This window comes from Anguilla rostrata, chromosome 10 (assembly GCF_018555375.3).
Source record: "Anguilla rostrata isolate EN2019 chromosome 10, ASM1855537v3, whole genome shotgun sequence".
NCBI lineage: Eukaryota > Metazoa > Chordata > Actinopteri > Anguilliformes > Anguillidae > Anguilla > Anguilla rostrata.
In genome coordinates, this window is record NC_057942.1 from 43,402,815 (window position 1) to 43,423,826 (window position 21,012).

The 21,012-nt window shown below is 48.1% G+C and overlaps 1 protein-coding gene across 7 annotated transcripts in view; it reads right to left on the reverse strand.

The window, feature by feature from the left end:
• Positions 1 to 21,012, reverse strand: part of LOC135233600 (pikachurin) — a 65,082-nt gene that overhangs the window by 10,385 nt on the left and 33,685 nt on the right. For 5 of the 7 annotated variants that reach the window (XM_064297323.1, XM_064297324.1, XM_064297325.1 and 2 more), the window contains 11 exons: positions 19,747 to 19,833; positions 18,997 to 19,023; positions 18,561 to 18,678; positions 17,612 to 17,747; positions 12,995 to 13,161; positions 6,101 to 6,213; positions 5,476 to 6,010; positions 2,002 to 2,102; positions 1,521 to 1,621; positions 1,237 to 1,381; positions 378 to 567 (listed from right to left, as the gene is read on the reverse strand). In XM_064297323.1, coding sequence (XP_064153393.1) covers positions 378 to 567; positions 1,237 to 1,381; positions 1,521 to 1,621; positions 2,002 to 2,102; positions 5,476 to 6,010; positions 6,101 to 6,213; positions 12,995 to 13,161; positions 17,612 to 17,747; positions 18,561 to 18,678; positions 18,997 to 19,023; positions 19,747 to 19,833 — 1,720 coding nt within the window. Of the gene's footprint in view, positions 1 to 377; positions 568 to 1,236; positions 1,382 to 1,520; positions 1,622 to 2,001; positions 2,103 to 5,276; positions 5,292 to 5,334; positions 5,370 to 5,475; positions 6,011 to 6,100; positions 6,214 to 12,994; positions 13,162 to 17,611; positions 17,748 to 18,560; positions 18,679 to 18,996; positions 19,024 to 19,746; positions 19,834 to 21,012 lie in introns of those variants that run through there. The other 2 variants (XM_064297327.1, XM_064297326.1) reach the window with 2 other exon arrangements.

The window sequence follows — 21,012 nt, forward strand, 5'->3', positions numbered from 1 at the left end:
TCAGCAGGGGCTCCCTGCCACCCCCCCGCCCACCCTGCCCGCCCCGCCCCTCTCTCCCTGCTCTCCCCACATAGTCCTAGTCTTTCACTGAGATCCCACACAGTAAGCATTTACTGTGTTGCATTGACTCATACACAGTACATATGGTCCCTAATGAGCTCAGTTAGAGCTGAAGTAACACCGGGCATTTCACTGTGCAGACGCACAATCTGGCACAAACTGAACTGTGGGGACGTACTAAAAGACAGACAGGTCAGCAGCGAGCGCAACCAAGGCTGACCACGCCCACTGTCGGCCACGCCCACCCCAGCCACGCCCCCTGTCGGCCACACCCACTCCCAGCCACGCCCACCCCCGGCCACGCCCGGCGCACTCACCGATGTCGGCCCCGCTGAGGGCGTGGCCCCGGGGCCAGGGCCTCATGTCCACGCCCTTGCCGTTGACGCTGACGGACTGCACGCAACCATGGAAACCGCGGTTGGTCCCCGCGGCCCGCGCCAGCCAGTACACGCCGGGGGCGCCGCCGACGAAGAACGGCGTGCGGAACGTGATCTTGGTGTACTGACCCTGCGTTTAACAACCAATAAGAGTGCACCGGTAAGGTATGACATCACAGTGAAGCAAAACGTGACCTTGGTGTACTGACCCTGCGTTTAACAACCAATAAGAGTGCACCGGTAAGGTATGACATCACAGTGAAGCGGAACGTGATCTTGGTGTACTGGCCCTGCGTTTAACAACCAATAAGAGTGCACCGGTAAGGTATGACATCACAGTGAAGCGGAACGTGATCTTGGTGTACTGGCCCTGCGTTTAACAACCAATAAGAGTGCACAGGTAAGGTATGACATCACAGTGAAGCAGAACGTGATCTTGGTGTACTGGCCCTGCGTTTAACAACCAATAAGAGTGCACAGGTAAGGTATGACATCACAGTGAAGTGGAACGTGATCTTGGTGTACTGACCCTGTGTTGGACAGGGACCAATAAGAGTGCACAGGTAAGGTATGACATCACAATGAAGTGGAACGTGATCTTGGTGTACTGGCCCTGCGTTTAACAACCAATAAGAGTGCACCGGTAAGGTATGACATCACAGTGAAGCGGAACGCGATCTTGGTGTACTGACCCTGCGTTTGACAGGGACCCACAGGTGTCCAGAAAGTCCACATAATAATCCTTTAAACAGAGTTTTATAATGTGCCGAACTGCGTAGCGCACACACGCTGCCCTTACCTGTGAGCGTCCGGACACAGGTGTGTCGTTATCGAGCCTCAGCCAGCCGCTCGTCCCGTCCCTGTACACCGTGACGGTGTGCCACTGACCCAGCACCACCCGGCTGTCACTCACGATCTGCGCCGCCCCTGTGCCACAGTTAAACCTGCACCGGTCAAAGGTAAGAGGTCAGAGGTCACTGCTATTGTTAGCTTTCAGCGGGTTTACAATTCCAAGCAGTCCGATGCCCTTAGCAGCGGGCACACGTTTTTAACCCAACAACCCACCGAGCAGCAGGTAGTCACCTGAAGTGCAGCTTGCGGCGAATGAGCGCCAGGGAGGTGTAGTCCCCGCGGGCGTGCTCGTTCTCCCCACAGTACAGCAGCAGCCCGTCCTCCGCCTCCGTCTGACACACAGGGACACAGACACACAGACACACAGACAGAGACAGACACACAGACAGACATCCTTCCCGTCAGCACCTAAACCGCTGGTACCCAACCCTGCTCCAGGAGATCAACCGTCTTTTTGGTTTTCACTCCAACTCTAACAAACCACACCTCATTCAACAGCTACAGATCTTATTGAGCTGCTTTTTAGTGGTGTCAGGTGTGCCAAATTAGGGTTGGAATGATAACCTGATACAGATTACTTGCCAGGAGAAAGCCATATTACTCCATTCAAGACTGAAACCCCTAATTTCCTACTCTGAGGATAATAGACTATAGCAGAGTGATACCTGGCCTCCATTTTGAGTTAACCTGACAAACAGCCAAAGCATCTCACCTTGAACTCGAGGGTGATCTGAAAAGTCTGGTAGGAATTCTTCAGGGGTTCAAAGGTCATGTGGGAGTAGCCGTAGAACTGAGGATACTGCACTGCCACACCTGGGTGAGGGGGGGTTAGGGGTGGGGGGGTAGTCACAGATGAAAATAAGACTGAGTTATTCTACTGCTTAACAGAAGCAGAATTGAACAGGGGCATCTGCAGAGGGATACTGAAAGTCTTTGTCACGTGAAATGCATGTTGGTGCAATTCTGACATGGGGAGAATTAAGACTCTGGGGGTCTTGCTCAAAAACCAGTCATAAAAGATGTGAAGTATGTAGAGAATACAGAGAGAGAGATAGAGAGGGAGAGGTGGAGGGAGAATACATGATAGAAGATACTTCTCAGAGAGTGCCCTTCTAGTCAGCTCTCCTTTTCCCCATCTGCCCCCCCCCCCCCCCCCGCCCCACCCTCCCCTCATCAGTCTCCATCCCCCTATCCCCCCCCCAGTAGTTCTCCCATCTGCGGGAGGGACACAGCGCTGGAGGGAAGGTTACTGTGACTGCCGTTACTGAATGCTCCCGTGGGCATGAGAAGGGACAACCAAACCGTCCCCAGCCTCACAGTATCAATCTGCACCCCCAACCTGCGTCCCCCCAGCCTCACGGTATCATCTGCAGTCTGTACAGTTTATACTGCAGCAGGGCTGGCACAGCAGGGAAATCTCACCTGCATCTGCAGCAGGAGCACCAGCACCTGCACCTGCACCAGAACCTGCACCAGCAGCAGCACTAGCACCTGCACCTGCACCAGAACCTGCACCAACAGCAGCACCTGCACCTGCACCTGCACCAGAACCTGCACCAGCACCTGCACCTGCACCAGAACCTGCACCAGCAGCAGCACCAGCACCTGCACCTGCACCAGAACCTGCACCAACAGCAGCACCTGCACCTGCACCAGAACCTGCACCAGCACCTGCACCATCAGCAGCACCTGCACCTGCACCAGAACCTGCACCAGCACCTGCACCATCAGCAGCACCTGCACCTGCACCAGCACCTGCACCAACAGCAGCACCTGCACCTGCACCAGAACCTGCACCAGCACCTGCACCATCAGCAGCACCTGCACCTGCACCAGAACCTGCACCAGAACCTGCACCAGCACCTGCACCAACAGCAGCACCTGCACCTGCACCAGAACCTGCACCAGAACCTGCACCTGCACCTGCACCAGCAGCAGCACAGCAATCCTTCAGCCACCTCAACACCTCCAGCACGGGACACAATTTGACCCAAGCATTCCACAGTGTATGCATGTCATGAAGGTACATGAAGGTGCCAGGATGTCTAGTAAATTTACGTGCATGTTAAAATACATGTCATATCCTCCTATTCGGGAACATCTATTGCTTTGAAAATGGCTGCAGAGAAAGATTTAGACATAAAAGGAGGTTCTCGTTTTTGACGGAGGTCAAGAGTGACCCAAATTTTTCCAGAATGTTTGGTGGCTGAATCATTGTGACTATAAACGGCTAAATTATTGGATGTTTTTGTAAGCGGGGGGGTGTACACAGACATGCTTGTATCTGTCCTACCGTTGTGTATACGTGCAGTCGGAGGAGAGGAAAAGCACAGTAAATCACATTAGCGGGGTCGTGGAGAGGAGACCTTGAGCACAACAAAAAGGGGGAACAGAGCCCGGCGAGAACGACAGGAAAAACAGGAGGAGAGAAAACCTCTGGGGAAATGAAAGGAGGGAAGAGGGAATTCCATCACTCATCCCATCTCAGAGGGGGAGAGGGAAGGAGAAAGGGATGATATAAAGGGATGGGAAGAAAGGCAAACGGCGAGGACTGTCCTTCAGAGAACAGATCAAAACCGGGGGGGCGTTTCGGTTTGTTTTGGGGGGGGGGCGGTGGGGGGTTGGGGGGTCGCTGAGGAGTCCTGTAGGACGCGTGAGGAAATGGGAGCTTCAGTCTGTGGGGGACCTTCACTTCAGCAATGGCGGATTATGCTGTGATTAGGAAGAATTAAGAAAGTTTCCCAGTGGAGGTAAAATTGGAAAGGCTAATAAACCAAGGAAATATCATCGGAGATAATTACCGCTTGGAATAAAACGGCCTTGTGAGAAATTTTCGGGTCCATTGAGCATCTTTCGGTGAAATTAAATTTTCCAGATGCGACAGGAATAAGTTTATAACGAACCACAGCCACCGTGATCATCATGACCGTCGGAGAAAGCGAAGCCGCTCTGCTATTCTAAGGAATTATGACGTACAAAAGAGACAGAATTAGCATTAACGTTATTGCTAAGTTTAAAACGTTCTTTCCGGAGCAATCAGCCCACTCAAGCTGGCACAAATCCGTCATCACATTAAGATTATTTTAAAATGACCGCACACAACTTTTGAGGACTCCTTCCTAATTGTATTTCTTAACCAGTTTTCGTCCCGATTCTAATAAACCTTTTGAACGATGAGATGAGAACAATCCTGGCTAACTGAAACCCACCCATCCTGAATGAAACACGCAGACTGCAGCTCTGCAGCTCGTAGTAGGCACTGGCAAAGAAAGAGGACCAGACCAGCGACACACATCACTACAGGGATACGCTACCTGGCAGCCCTCCAACTTTTATTTGCACCATCACGTATCATCATATCTTTTTTATACTTTATTCATAACAGATTTATGAAAATCAAATATTTTTCTCCGCTCTTAACTATATCCGGGGGTCGCAAAATATCCTCAGAGCTGAAATGGGGAGAAAGAGCTGGAGCAGGCGATGGCTTTAATTATGGATAGTCTCTCCTGTACCACACACAAAATGGATTCCGTTCTGGCCACCGGCCACCAGACAGCAAACAATTTTCTGATTCCAAGAGCATTCTGGGAAAGTTAGGGAAAAAGTTCCAGCATTTGGATTGTATTAGGGTCAGGGTTTAGGATATATATATATAAAAAAGAATCTAAATTGAGTATGACCATTCGCCGGAAATTCTTTCAGGACTTTTATGTAAGAACCTGCCATTACTGAAACTGAAATTCTGAACCTCTGCAGTAGATTCAGTTATTTACATTGACACATTGAAGACATTTTCATGGCTAAATGACAACCATGAGGAGTAACTGACGTGGGGAACATTTTTCAAATATACAGCATAAGATTGTTTTAGGAACATATGTCAGCACACAATCAAAGGGAATCAAACCAGTAATATGCCCCAAATTTCCAAATTTTTTTGAAACGTTATTGGCTAGAACGGGAGGTGGGTTTTGACCCTCTTACCCTCAGAGCAGGTGACCCCCCACCCCTGGCCTAGGCTGCAGTGAAATGACCCCCTTACCCTCAGAGCAGGTGACCCCCCCCGGCCCAGGCTGCAGTGGCGTGACCCCTTACCCTCAGAGCAGGTGACCCCCGGCCCAGGCTGGTGCTGACCCCACCTCAGGCAGTGACCCGCCAGGCTGCAGTGGCGTGACCCCCTTACCCTCAGAGCAGGTGACCCCCCCCCGGCCCAGGCTGCAGTGGCACCGCGACCCGCCGCTGTCGTAGTCGTTGATGCAGAAGCTGTCGGGGGGGCACACCGTGTCCTCGCAGGGCAGGTCGTAGAGGCGGGGGACAGGCCCCTTCCATTGGGTGACGGGTCTGGAGGGGGCGGGGACTAGCGCGGGAGGCGGAGGCGTGGCTGTGGAGGGGGCGGGGCCAAAGGTGGCAGTGGAGGCCTCTGTGGTGGCGGTGGCGGTGGGCGTGGCGGGGTTAAAGGTCAGACTGTAGGTCACGGTGGTGGAGTAGAAGGCCTCGGGGGTGGGTGTGGTGGGTGTAGGCTCAGCAGTGGTGGTGGGGGTGGGGGTGGGGGCAGGGGTGGTGGTGGGGGCAGGGGCAGAGGTGGTGGCGCTGGTCCGGGCAGCAGTGGCGGTCGTGTTGGGGGCAGCGGTGGTTCTCCTGTAGATCACGTTTCCTGTCCCCGTCTGGGAGCGCAGCTGGGACTTCCTGTCGTCCGTGACGGCGGGAAACGGGCTGAGCTGAAAAGCGAGCGGACGCAGGGAGGTGAGCGGCGGCGCGCGGGGTTCGAGCGAGCTCTTCCTCACGGCCGCGCGTCGCGGGTCACCCACCTCCTCGATGTAGACGTCGTAGTCCGAGTCGTCTGCGTCGAAGCCGTCCTCGTCGTAGCTCTGCGGCCCGGTGATGTAGCCCCGGCTGTAACCGCTGCCCACCTCCTCTGCAACTGCGCGGACGACAGAACAGGGGAGCGGGGTGCAGCATCATTTGGACATGCTCCATACAGCCATTTTACATAGCGCTGTTCTGTCATTCATTTTAAATAAAAAACACATCTTTAGAAAGATTCTTGCATTCACCTTTCTTGCATTCTCAGAAGCTAAAACATCACAGATTGTAAGTTAATACGACAGTGTGCTATATGTGTTCAGAACTGAAACGCAGTTCTCTTGCGGGTTGATGAAGATGAGGGTGAAGAGCAGTTATTACAGGTGAACTGAGGAACGGCACATGCACCCAATAGGAGCTGGTGACAATGCATGGGATGAGGTGATTGGTGGTCTCCATGGCGATGAAACATGGGGGTGGAGCCCAACCCAAACCCCAGGCATACCTGTCACTCTGTACCCGTGCCGATTCACCAGGTATCGGAAACTGCGCTGTGGGTACAGGACTGCCCGAGAGGGCGGAGACAAGGAAGAACACACCTGTCAATCAACTGAGGGGAGGGAACAACAGTCCCATTGCACAGCAGAGCTTGAAAAATATTTTGTTTGGAAAGGCAATTCTCAGGTAAACTCAAATAAATTATTTCGCTGTAAAATGCACAAAATGCACCCGGTAGCTCTCAAAACAAGTCTTTCGCTGTAAAAATGCATCCAGTACATATAGTTTTCTCTCAAAGTGAAAGGCTGAACATTGGTCATTTCATGGTGCATGTTTTGGCAGAGCAACGACACGCTCTGATTGGCTGGATAAATGACACTGGGAGTAAAACTTCACGCATCGCAGAGCGCCTGTCTTTGAAAGCTGGTCATGGAAACAGCACCCAAACACGCAAAAACAGAGTCCTGAATTTGAGCCATTAATCTACCTAATCTATAATCTCTCTACGGCGGGGGGGGGGGGGGGGGCGCAATTTCAGTCCTGGAGGGCCAGCATATGTGCAGGTTTTTGTTTCCATCAGTTAACCCAGGCCAAATGAGCTAACTGGCTGTGTGCACCAACACTGGTTATGTTCACCGGTAGATTAGACCACAGACACTAAAACGTTTCATAGTCTGCAGCGTCCCTTCACTATGAAATGCAGCTAAAATGTCCGACGGTGTAAACAGCCGTTAATTAATTAATTAAGCTCAGAAGCTTGGGAATGAAACCCAGAAGCAGACACCGGCCCTCGGTGCCCACCTCTGCTCTACGCTGTGCCACGTTAAGAGACAGGTGCCTACGCTGGCACACGGTGTGTGTGTGTGAGTGTGTTTCCGTGTTGATGAGATCACGCGTGTGTTTGCAAGCGCGGTGGCCTTGATCGGGACAGAGGTCACACGACTCTCGCCCCCAATCACCCCCCCCTCTCCTCACTGCGGGGGTCCGGCCTGCTCTTAATCCTGTCTGAGGCGGACAGAGGGAGTAACCCGATTTCATCCAGTGGAGGATGGGGGGGGGGGGTGTGTGTGAGTGGGGGAGGGGTCTGGGGGCGGGGCTGTGTGACGCAGGGGCTGGCCTCTCTGTCCAAACCACCAGGGATTAAGATGCTTAATTCAATTAGCCCGGGTTAACCCCCTGACAGCCAGGCTGTGTGCGAGGGCTTGTGCCCCCCCCCCTCCCTTAACCCCCCCACGGTCCTGCGAACACCTCCCACCGCACCCAACCCGCCCAGTGCTCTCTCCTGCCTGCACCGATCGGATCCCGCGAAGGTCTGGGAGCGCGACAGAAACAACGGGCCGCGGTGGTGCTCGGGTGCGAGACAGGACTGCCACAGATACGACACCCCACCTAAAGACCTGGGAGAGTAACCCAGAGGATACGCAGCTGCACCCATACAGCGACACACTTACCCGCTGCTTCAGTACATACCCAGCTGCAGCAGAGGATACGCAGCTGCACCCTTACAGCGACACACTTACCCACTGCTTCAGTACATACCCAGCATCAGCAGAGGATAATGCGTAAGAGTGTACATTGCGTAAGTCGCCTAGGACAAGGGCATCGGCTAAGCAGACGTTTGACATAAACCTTCGTCCCACATTAAAATCCCAGTGACTTTATGGCCAGGGGATTTCAACTCTGAGAGCATCAAAGCCTTAAGCATCACTATAAGTGAAATGTCATGGCTAGGGTTCAGAAATGCCTCCTGACCATAGTCTTCTTCATGTAGACAGATTGCAAAGAACGAGTGTAAAATGCATCGCACGTTACCACTTAACTGTCTCCACAAATGCGCACGTTTCTATTAATGATGCAGTTGATGAGGGAGCAAATTATCGTATTTCTAATATTAGAGCACTTATGTCATCTCTCTGGGGACTTTCTGAGACAGCGAAGAGATGATTCGGAATTTAAACTCTAATAAGAAGTGGGAATGAAATGCTTCCTCGTGAAAGGCAATAGGACGTGACTGAAAACTCCACCCTGATTGGCAGCTCGATGCGCTCGTCTTTCTCTCTCCACCAATAGGAGCGGGCCTGTTTTCTCTGGAGGGAGCTCTGAGGCTTCATTAGTCTGTCCTGCTAGGAGAGGTGTTTAAGCCAATTACACCGTGTGGGGCTTGGAGCAAATAGGCAGGCTAATTTCAAGCAACATATATTTCAAATGAGAGACGGAGAATACGGGTGGTCCTGTGCGCTAACTTGTAACGATAGGATAAGGAAGTGTACTGTACTCTACTGTAGACTGACGCGCATTTGTCTTTTAGTCACCCAAGTGCATTGTGGGTATCATTTACAGAATAGCCTGAATTGAGGATATTCAGTAAGTGACTTGCAAAATGATTGTTGAAAAGGTCAGAAACCCTAGGCTAATCAGGCAAAGAGACTCAGAGACCTCAAAGCATCCTACAGAGTTTATGTTCACATGCCTTTATGAGAAAACTAAACTGGCCATAAACAGCCGGAACAGGGCAATCTAGTCAGAGCACAGATTAGTCCCAGAGCTGCTGTAGTCACAGAACCTTTAACCTAAACACGCTCGTCAAAACTGAAACACATGCCCACGCAGGCACACGTGCCCAACCGCACACACACACACGCACACACACACTCACCTGCACACATTATTTTTCATTTGTATTATTCTATTCTTGATGTTTACTTTGTTTAATAATCAATTTTTAATGGGTTTTCTGAAGTTTTCCAATCTACCAATGGCTTCAATTAGGGTTAAGGGCCCAAACTAGGGTTAGGGTTAGGAAAACGGTAAGTCTGAGGGTAAAGGAAAGTTCACGGCTGTGTTCAGCAGCTTAAATAATGGTTAGGACACAGGTTTGTTAATGATTTTGAATGAATCAAATATTTCCTACTGTAGCAAGGGTACCTATGGCCTTTAACAACAAATGCAATATATTCTTATTTCTTCAAGAAATAAAAATGTTTTTAAAAGACCTGAAACATTATTTTTCATTTGTATTATTCTATTCTTGATATTTACCTTGTTTAATAATCAATTTTTAATGGGTTTTCTGAAGTTTTCCAATCTACCAATGGCTTCAATTAGGGTTAAGGGCCCAAACTAGGGTTAGGGTTAGGAAAACCGTAAGTCTGAGGGTAAAGGCAAGTTCACGGCTGTGTTCAGCAGCTAGAATAATGGTTAGGACACAGGTTTGTTAATGATTTTGAACAAGTCAAATTTCCTACTGTAGCATGGGTACCTATGGCCTTTAACAACATGTGCAATATATTCATATTTCTTCAAAAAATAAAAATGTTTTTAAAAGACCTGAAACATTATTTTGCATTTGTATTATTTTATTCTTGATATTTACCTTGTTTATTAATCAATTTTAAATGGGTTTTCTGAAGTTTTCCAATCTACCAATGGCTTCAATTAGGGCTAAGGGCCCAAATTAGGGTTAGGGTTAGGAAAACCGTAAGTCTGAGGGTAAAGGCAAGTTCACGGCTGTGTTCAGCAGCTTGAAAAATGGTTAGGACACAGGTTTGTTAATGATTTTGAACAAGTCAAATATTTCCTACTGTAGCATGGGTACCTATGGCCTTTAACAACATGTGCAATATATTCATATTTCTTCAAGAAATAAAAATGTTTTTAAAAGACCTGAAACATTATTTTTCATTTGTATTATTGTATTCTTGATATTTACCTTGTTTATTAAGCAATTTTAAATGGGTTTTCTGAAGTTTTCCAATCTACCAATGGCTTCAATTAGGGCTAAGGGCCCAAATTAGGGTTAGGGTTAGGAAAACCGTAAGTCTGAGGGTAAAGGCAAGTTCACGGCTGTGTTCAGCAGCTTGAAAAATGATTAGGACACAGGTTTGTTAATGATTTTGAATGAGTCAAATTTTTTCTACTGTAGCATGGGTACCAATGGCCATAAAAGAATGTTCAATATACATCCATATTTCTTCAAGAAATTAAAACGTTCTTAAATTACCTGAAACGTTATTTTGCATTTGTATTATTTTATTCTTGATATTTACCTTGTTTATTAATCAATTTTTACTGGGTTTTCTGAAGTTTTCCAACCTTCCAATGGGTTTAATTAGGGTTAGGGGCCCAAACTAGGGTTAGGGTTAGGAAAACCGTAAATCTGAGGGTAAAGGCAAGTTCACAGCTGTGTTCAGCAGCTAGAATAATGGTTAGGACACAGGTTTGTTAATGATTTTGAACAAGTCAAATATTTCCTACTGTAGCATGGGTACCTATGGCCTTTAACAACATGTGCAATATATTCATATTTCTTCAAGAAATAAAAATGTTTTTAAAAGACCTGAAACATTATTTTTCATTTGTATTATTCTATTCTTGATGTTTACCTTGTTTATTAATCAATTTTTACTGGGTTTTCTGAAGTTTTCCAACCTTCCAATGGCTTAATTTAGGGCTAAGGGCCCAAATTAGGGTTAGGGTTAGGAAAACCGTAAGTCTGAGGGTAAAGGCAAGTTCACAGCTGTGTTCAGCAGCTAGAAAAATGGTTAGGACACAGGTTTGTTAATGATTTTGAACAAGTCAAATATTTCCTACTGTAGCACTATGGCCTTTAACAACATGTTCAATATATTCATATTTCTTCAAGAAATAAAAATGTTTTTAAAAGACCTGAAACATTATTTTTCATTTGTATTATTCTATTCTTGATATTTACCTTGTTTATTAATCAATTTTAAATGGGTTTTCTGAAGTTTTCCAATCTACCAATGGCTTCAATTAGGGCTAAGGGCCCAAATTAGGGTTAGGGTTAGGAAAACCGTAAGTCTGAGGGTAAAGGCAAGTTCATGGCTGTGTTCAGCAGCTTGAAAAATGGTTAGGACACAGGTTTGTTAATGATTTTGAACAAGTCAAATATTTCCTACTGTAGCATGGGTACCTATGGCCTTTAACAACATGTGCAATATTTTCATATTTCTTCAAGAAATAAAAATGTTTTTAAAAGACCTGAAACATTATTTTTCATTTGTATTATTCTATGCTTGATATTTACCTTGTTTATTAATCAATTTTAAATGGGTTTTCTGAAGTTTTCCAATCTACCAATGGCTTCAATTAGGGCTAAGGGCCCAAATTAGGGTTAGGGTTAGGAAAACCGTAAGTCTGAGGGTAAAGGCAAGTTCATGGCTGTGTTCAGCAGCTTGAAAAATGGTTAGGACACAGGTTTTTTAATGATTTTGAATGAGTCAAATTTTTTCTACTGTAGCATGGGTACCAATGGCCATAAAAGAATGTTCAATATACATCCATATTTCTTCAAGAAATTAAAATGTTTTTAAATGACCTGAAACTTTATTTTTCATTTGTATTATTCTATTCTTGATATTTACCTTGTTTATTAATCAATTTTTACTGGGTTTTCTGAAGTTTACCAATCAACCAATGGCTTCAATTAGGGCTAAGGGCCCAAATTAGGGTTAGGGTTAGGAAAACCGTAAGTCTGAGGGTAAAGGCAAGTTCACGGCTGTGTTCAGCAGCTAGAATAATGGTTAGGACACAGGTTTGTTAATGATTTTGAACAAGTCAAATATTTCCTACTGTAGCATGGGTACCTATGGCCTTTAACAACATGTGCAATATATTCATATTTCTTCAAGAAATAAAAATGTTTTTAAAAGACCTGAAACATTATTTTTCATTTGTATTATTCTATTCTTGATATTTACCTTGTTTATTAATCAATTTTAAATGGGTTTTCTGAAGTTTTCCAATCTACCAATGGCTTCAATTAGGGCTAAGGGCCCAAATTAGGGTTAGGGTTAGGAAAACCGTAAGTCTGAGGGTAAAGGCAAGTTCACGGCTGTGTTCAGCAGCTTGAAAAATGGTTAGGACACAGGTTTGTTAATGATTTTGAATGAGTCAAATTTTTTCTACTGTAGCATGGGTACCAATGGCCATAAAAGAATGTTCAATATATATCCATATTTCTTCAAGAAATTAAAATGTTTTTAAATTACCTGAAACGTTATTTTTCATTTGTATTATTTTATTCTTGATATTTACACACACACGTATACCCACACACATACGCACACACGCACACACACATACGCACACACGCACACCCACCTGCACGCACACACGCACACACACACACACGTATACCCACACACGCGCACACACACACACACACACACACACACACACACACACTCACTCAGCCGCACACACACACACACGCACACGCGCACACACACACACACACACACACACACCGCACACGCGCACACACACACACACACACACACACACACACACACACTCCCCATGTCCAGCAGGAAACCTGCGGCGCTCGGTTCCTTTCTGCAGAAGCGTGTCCCGGGTGGGACGCGAGCGCGCTGACTCACCGAGCGTGCGGGCGGGGCTGTTGATGGCGCTGGGCGGGCTCGCCCCGTGGGTGTTCACGGCCCGGACCACAAACTGGTACTCCGTGTCCGGATTCAGGCCCTTCAGCACCATGGAGTTGGCTGCGATCGGCTCCCGGATGGACGTCCACTCGGTGTCCAGCTCGGGCCTGAGGAACGCGGTCGCAGGGATTTAGACTTCTGGAACATTCCGGAATACCCAGGCTGGTATCTCCAGAGAGCGCTGTCAGACAGCGGTGTGATATAAAACCTCAAGAAGTTTAAAAACCTTTGGTAACCCGTGTTTATAAACTGTAGAATGCAGGTGTTTGATGGTGTCAGCCTTTATTGCAGTGGAAAAGCTGTCGCTAACCTTTATGAATAACCCCCCCCCCCCCTCAGCCCAAAGCGCAGTTTAAAATATATTTGTCACCTTTTAACTTAAAAAGCATCAACAGGACAACATGAGCAATGTGCTGAGAATCCACAGCCACTGAGCCAGATCTCAGCGCTGCTGCATATTTAATGGGCAGAACTGGTTATGAATCAGAACGCTGGGTTTGTACACGAGCCAGCCGGTCGCCATGAGAACCCAGTGCTCCGCAAGGTCACCCCCCCCCCCCCCCCCCCCCCCACCCCCACCCCCTGGAAGCAGGAGACCCAGAGGGCACCAGGGGGGAGGGAAAGACAGCGGGGTCGATGGAGGATGTGTGCCAAGGCGGGTGGGGGGGGGGGGCGAGTTTAGAAATCACCCTAGATGCTCCGATCCAATACCAGGGGGTGGGGGGGCGAAGAGTGTTTCCCTCGCTCTCAAACACCTTCCTCTCTCTCCCTCTCTTTCTCTGCCTCTCCCACTCCCTCCAGCTCTCTCTCTCTCTCTTTCTCCCCCTCCTTCTCCCTTTTGTTCCCAGTTAAAGTAAACTGTTGAGTAAACACCAGAGCTTCAGTGTAATCCATCAAACGCACTCAGTCTGAACGTGCGCTCCGTGCACTCCGGCACATTCAGCTTCACTCTCCGGCTCTGCCTGCAGCGTATGACATCACTGCTCCTTCCCGCGCACGGCCTGCCAGCCACGTACCGCGCAGCGTACCGCCACAAACGCGGCATCCGTGTCCAGGGTCACGCCAGCGTCCGACACGCGCGAGGAAGAGGAAGACCAGGGTCCGCAGAGGTCTGGCTGCAGTCGAGAGTGCGTCTCAGTGCCACAGCTGACTGCTTACTGAGGAGCTGGCCGCACTCAGGGAAGTTAAGGGCATGGGGTTCAGAGGTAAAGGGTCAGAGGTCAAGGGTCATAGGTCTGGCTGCAGTCAAGAGTGCAACGCAATGTCACAGCTGACTGTTTACTGAGGAACTGGCTGCACTAAAGGAAGTTACAGGAATAGGGTTCAGAGGTAAAGGGTCAGAGGTCAAGGGTCAGGGCTCTGATTCGTGAGTGCCAGACATCACACACACTCAAATTAACATCTTTACCACTGAGCCCATAATTGGCACACATGGGCTTTCTGCACTGAACACAAGGGCAGTTTCACAATGATTCACATTCAGCAGGTCACGATTAACGAGGCAAAGCAGATGTCTGCATTCACCAGGTCCAATAACCCAGTTTGCAAATGCAGAATTCACATTACATACCAGGATTCAAAGAGGACCAGTAATATAAAATATCTCTTTCATACGCTTCCAAATTCTGGCCCCTCCCCTCTCTCTCTCTAGGTCATTCTATGCAAGGCAGTCAGATGTCCCACAATGCAACACATTGTCGCTTCAGCTCTGGACCCCTTATCTGTGTCGCCTCATTCAATCCTTTTGTTCCCTTTTCAGCGTGTGATAACCCAGGCCATGAGACCCTCGCACGTCCCCTGTGACACACATAATGGCCCGCATTATCCATCGCAAGGGGTCAAAGGTCGGCCGGGCTCGGGGACAGGACGCGTGTGGTCTCCCACAATGCCACGCTGCATTTCTGCCTTTTCAACTCCACTCTATAGCTGGCAGCACTTAAGACAAGTTTCTGTTGGGATGACTAAAAAAAAAAAATTATAAAAATTCTGAATATCAGATTGCGGTCAGGCAAACATTCCCACTGCATTGTTCTGTAAATGCTTCAACTCCCTCTGGTCTGCGTCAAGGCTTCAACAAAGACTGACAGCAGGTGCCCTCTGACTGGTGAACGGGTACGACCCAGTGCCCCAACCCAATAAGCAGGCCTGCAGCCGAACAGAATGTCACGGTGACACAGAAACTGGTTGCCATGGTTTTACTACTACCCTGACATTATCAGAGACCTGGATTACAGGAAGCGCCTTTGCCATGGGGGATTTAGCTCTGCCCGGTGTAGAAGCATTCTGCACACAGAGCATAACCGTCTAACGGTTCACGGTGCTCAAAAGCAGATGTGGCGCTCATTCCTAAAGTGACAGATGTGCAATGCTAACACACGGACCACACACTGTAACACTGCGCACACACACACGGCTTTAATCCAGGAAAAAGACGCTAGCACTTTATCCCAGATAGCTCACGGCAAGGGCTTGATCCCTGATGGAGGAACACTCAGAGTGGTGAAACTAAGTTGATTTCATCTCCGTTTTCCACATTCACGCTGCAGAGAGATTAAAAGGGTCTGTTTCCCAAAACACTCGACTGATGCAACAAAAAAAAAAAAACAAAAAAAAAAAATTCCAAATAGACTAATTTCTTTAGGACACATCCTGTCCAGTTTACTCTGAGTTTAGTGTTGACTCATATTAGAACAAATTTTTTTTGCACACATTAGCCCTTTGAGCCTAAGCTACAGTCAGTGATTCATTTTTTCACTGGCTGTCTATTCGGAGCGCATCCGACGTCACGCCAATGCAGCACAACAATAACAAACAAAATGACATCGTCACTTCACCTCGTCCATGTCTCAGGCCTGCGCTGTTTATGCCAGCAGAAGGGATTATATATTGTGAGCTGTGAATCTTTGGCTTCTCACACGCGACGCGCTTGGGGAACAACGCCTTTTTTCTCGCAGACTAACAGCGACTCCACAGAGCTTCTCAGCTTTCCCAGATACCCCGGCGGGACTGCTCTGTCTCCGCTCGTCTGCCTCGAGGGGAGGGGGGCGGGGGCGGGGGGGGAGGCATGCGTTTCCAATTACCCCCTCCTTTCAACTCCGCCGCCTCCTCCTCCGCTGGTCTGAACTTCCCGTCGCCCGCGGCGCTCCGCAGCGCTCGCCACACGCAAACCAATCGGCTCCGTGTTTACATCCGCGGGACCGAACCCTTCTGGGGTCATCCCTCGGTCTCTTCCTGTTGGTCTGCCCGCTGCCTCGGCCTCTTCCTGTTGGTCTGCCCACTGCCTCGGTCTCTTCCTGTTGGTCTGCCCGCTGCCTCGGTCTCTTCCTGTTGGTCTGCGCGCTGCCCCTATCCATCCCGCTCTGTACACAGAGAGCTACACTGGCGGGCCGAGCAAAGGCTTTGATGGCTTTTATTTTTTGTTTTTTGTTTTGTTTTGTTTTTTTTTTAAGAAGAACTGTTCCCGGGCTAGTTGGCTGTGGGTACGACCATCCAGGGAGAGACGCAGTCATCGGACACAGTGCATGTCAAGCTTTCTGATTGGCTCAAACGCTTCGCATAAACAGTAGGCCTGTTTATTATGACATCATAATTATGAGCCTGAGTAAAGGAGGTATTTGGTGTTTGTGATGATGAACAGTTTACTAGACGAGGGGTGGGGTGCAGTTCTGCTGGAGGACGATATCTTTATCTGCCCACATTTTTCCCCCAGTTAATTACACAGCATGCAAACAACATCACCAGCAAATCTGTGGATCGGACCACAGCGAAGCATCTCATACAGGGACATGAGAACGGTCTTCGTCTGTCATTCATGAGTCAAAGACGCATCGTGTGGCCACTGACTCCGATCCTGTGAGTCTGTGCTGTCATCGTTAGTAAGGAACAGCAAGTTTACGTTTGGTTTTACTCTCAGATAGCGGGTACCTGGTGGTGCAGACTTGGATAACGCCCAGGTCATGTGACCATTTCCCATCAGCCTGTGCAGCAGCGGCCTCTGCCTTCGGGCTCTCCGCCACGTGACTGGGTTTAAGCCCGGACACATGTTCTCACTTCTGTCTCTCTTGTTTATCCTGATTTAGTTTTCCTCAGTTGTTGTTATGACTGTAATCAAACCCTCCAGCTGAGGTTTTCTGCCCATAAAACCAGCTGTATAAACAGAGCACTGCAACACAATGGCTGAAAATGAGCAGCACGTATACAAAAGTGTTCCCAATACAAAAGAGAGAGGGGAAAGACAGCTTTAGCCAGAGCCGGACGCCTTGCCCTGTACATTTATTCATCACATGGGTGTCTACCATGGGGTCAAATGTCACAGCCGATGTATAGTTCTGTGATGTCATACATGACAAACGAGCGGCTGCTTGTGAGTCTCTCAAAATCACCCCACCATAGAGACTCATGGCTCCTGTAGAGTACAGACTCACCATAGAGACTCATGGCTCCTGTAGAGTACAGACTAACCATAGAGACTCATGGCTCCTATAGAGTAAGACTAACCATAGAGACTCATGGCTCCCATAGAGTATAGACTAACCATAGAGACTCATGGACTCTCACCTGATATAGGCCACCAGGAAGTGCAGGACCGGTGAACTTCCCTCACTTTCGCCCTGTTGCCATGACAACGCAAGCTCTGTGTCCGACACCACTTTGACCCCTGGTTGGGTGGGGGGAGATGGGGGCATGCACTTATCTGTGCAGGGGAGGGACAAGAAAAAGATCAGAGCCTCCATTTGCATCTACATCAAATCTGACTCACTCAATCTGACTCATATCACAACAATACCAGTGAAAGCATGGCCATTTTGTGAAATTTTTCTGAAAAATATCAAAATACATCAACATCCTGGGGTTTTAATTGCTATTTATAATACATGCCTTCTCTTTTTTTGGGAGTGATATTTCAGTTTCTGTACATACTACCTCATCAAAAGAAAAGCACCTTTTTTAAGCAGTTTTTTTTCCATTCATTATTACATTACATTCCCATTTGAATCTCACAATCGCTCATTTCGAACAGCTGCAACAGGTCCCTCTGACAGTCATAAAAATCCACCACATAAAAATGTCACTCTTTTTTTTGTATAATTCAAAAATCCTTTGCTAATAGAGATAATGCAGGGACCTGACTGTGATGAAGTGCCCGTGATGAGAGCGCATTAGCTCTAGCGTCAGAGCGCAGGGCTATCATTAGCATTGTGGCGAGCGCTCCCTGCCCCGGCCCGGTCTGAGCCGCGCGGGTACGCACCGCACCCTCCGGACCCCCTCATTCAAACCGCTCTCACCGGCCATTACAATCTATCCACCTCTCCCTTTTCACAAAAAAATCAGACAAAAAAGGCAGACGTTGATTTCACGGCCCGATGTGGACCGGGGCTCAGGGACACTGTGGTGTAGCAGGTGGCCTTTCAGTGCCTGCGGAATGGGACGGGGGGGTTCGCTCGGTCCGGGCGGGGGGGGGGGGGGGTGTATGACAGAAAAGGGGACAGGAAGTGAGCCGACTCACCCAGCGACGCGGTGCGGACGTCCCGGGGCATGCTGGGTCGTCCCTCGCCGGCCCAACCGTACGCGCCCACACTGACGCGGTACAGCGTGCCCACTCTCAGACCCCCGACCTCCACGTCCTGTCAGCCAATCACAGCACAGTCAGCCACCCAGAAACAGCCAATCACAGCACAGCCACCCAGAAACACCCAATCACAACACGCCACAAACACCGACAGCTGGCATTAATAACATCAGACATTAATAACATCATTTTTTGTTTTGTTTAGTTTTTTTTCCATTTAGGTGATTTTCACTTCCTGACTGCTCTTTAATACCCTTCCTGTCATAAATATCAGTGAAAAGTTCACTGTTGCGGTTAGAGTGAAAATGAACTGTGGTGATAACAGAGTACCGCCAAAAAATAAACAAGCGCTGAGGAAAGAAAGGGCACTTACAAAGCTGGCCTGTCCATCAAACTGTCCCTGGGAGCAAACAAGAGAAAACATCCTGTGTCAGTGCTTTATACAGGCTTCTATAACACCAATAAATAACCTCCACAAAATATACACGGCACATGAACTGCTGAAAATCTCATTTGTAACTCTGTTGATACATGCGGCTGACGATGATATTTTAACAATCCATAACAGGCCATATTTCCGCTGCACGAACACAAAATATGTATTTCTAACTTAAGGTGAAACTCTGTCAAAGAAAAGGGGAAGGCAATTTTTTGTGAAACTGACAAAGTGAAACATAACTACGCAAACAATGCATACACAGTGAGGTTTACATCATCCTTCATGCATTGTTAAGGCCTCAGGACAGAGTCTACATACTTCATGAAAACAAATCAGACTTTCAGTGGAATTCTCCATCAAATGTACAGCGGTAACCAACTCTGTTTCTGCATCCTGCAGGTTTTCATTTCAACCCTAATTTGGCACACCTGACTATGCTAATTAGCAGTTCAACAGCTCAACTAATTAGCTCTTGAGGAGTGCTTTGTTAGGGTTGTACTGAAAACCTACAGGATGGTTGATCTCCAGGAACAGGGCTGGGTAGCCCTGCTCTATCTGTTGAATAAGGTGTGCTTTGTTAGGGTTGGAGTGAATCTGCAAAAACAAGGTTGGTTACCACTGATCTAACTTGATGGACAGTGCACACAGGCCTTCTGAAGGCTTAGTAAGGAACAGGGAGCTCACGGTGGTGAGGCTTTCCAGGCTGAGCGGAACCTCCAAGGTGACCGGCGAGCTTGCGGGCCGACCGCTCCTCACCTCCGTGTAGAACACCTGTATGCAGTACAGACACACACGCACTGTCATCTGCCATCAATCACAGAAGGGCCAATCACTGTCGTCCATCCCCGATCTCCACCCAGTCACAGCTCTCTCAGTGAGACACAAACCCCGCCCCTCCTTTCGAACCCCGGCTACACCGTTGCCAGTCAGAAGAGGTAGTGGTCTCGTACCTTGTAGGCCCCGTCTTGTTCTGAAATGTTTTTAACCTTCCTCAGGTGCCATCTTTCAGTCTCCCCTCCTCTAAATTCACCTGTTGTGCTACCTGTATGTGTGTGGACTGTATTTTATGATTAACACACTGTATGAAGACAAAGGGGGCAAGCTCTCCCCAAGCTGATCAGTACTAAAGTAGCGCTCTGAAAAAAAAGATTTTACATCCGGTCCAGAATCCTCCATAAAGTTTCACCAAACGGTTTGATTAGCACTGCAGAAGGTAAGATGGTGAGTCACATGATTGTCATAATGTTCAGCTCATCTGGAAGGCACAGACTAATAATAGCACAGGACTGATTTTACTAAGATACACTGCAGTCTTCACCTGACCTCTCGTCTGGATGAAATGATCCTAAATGAATATAATGGGAGCCAAAAAGGAAAGGCAAATAGAGATGCAGTCACAGTTAAGTTCTGTAGAGTGTGGGGGGGGAGACAGGAGGAGACAGAATGGATTTGCTTTGGAGGGACCAGATTAAGCCGTTCCACAGTTTTTGATACACATTTCACATGCTTCTCATTTAAATTGACAGAATATTACCATTGCTATACCTCTCGCTGCAAAGTCAATAAATTAAAATTGCTAATAAACTGTACTTAAGACAGTACAGATGATCGCAGTTTGGAACGGTACAGAAAATTACATCGGTACATCATAACACCGGAACTGGAGCCAACGTAATGGTTAAATAAATGGTTGTTTCTGTCAGGGTAAATGAGCACCTAAGTTGATTTGTGCCACCCCTCTAATCTTCTTAACGGTAACATATGGTCTACACGGGGAAACATAATGTGGAACTGATTAATATTAAACCCTCTTCAGACCAAAACATGACCTCCGCAAACAAACGATTAGGCAGCGAGCTTCGCCCCGTTCCACAGACGATATGCACCCAACGAGCCGCGACTGACCAGTCAGGGCGGAATTCATTAAAAGCCCAGGGTACGAAGACACGC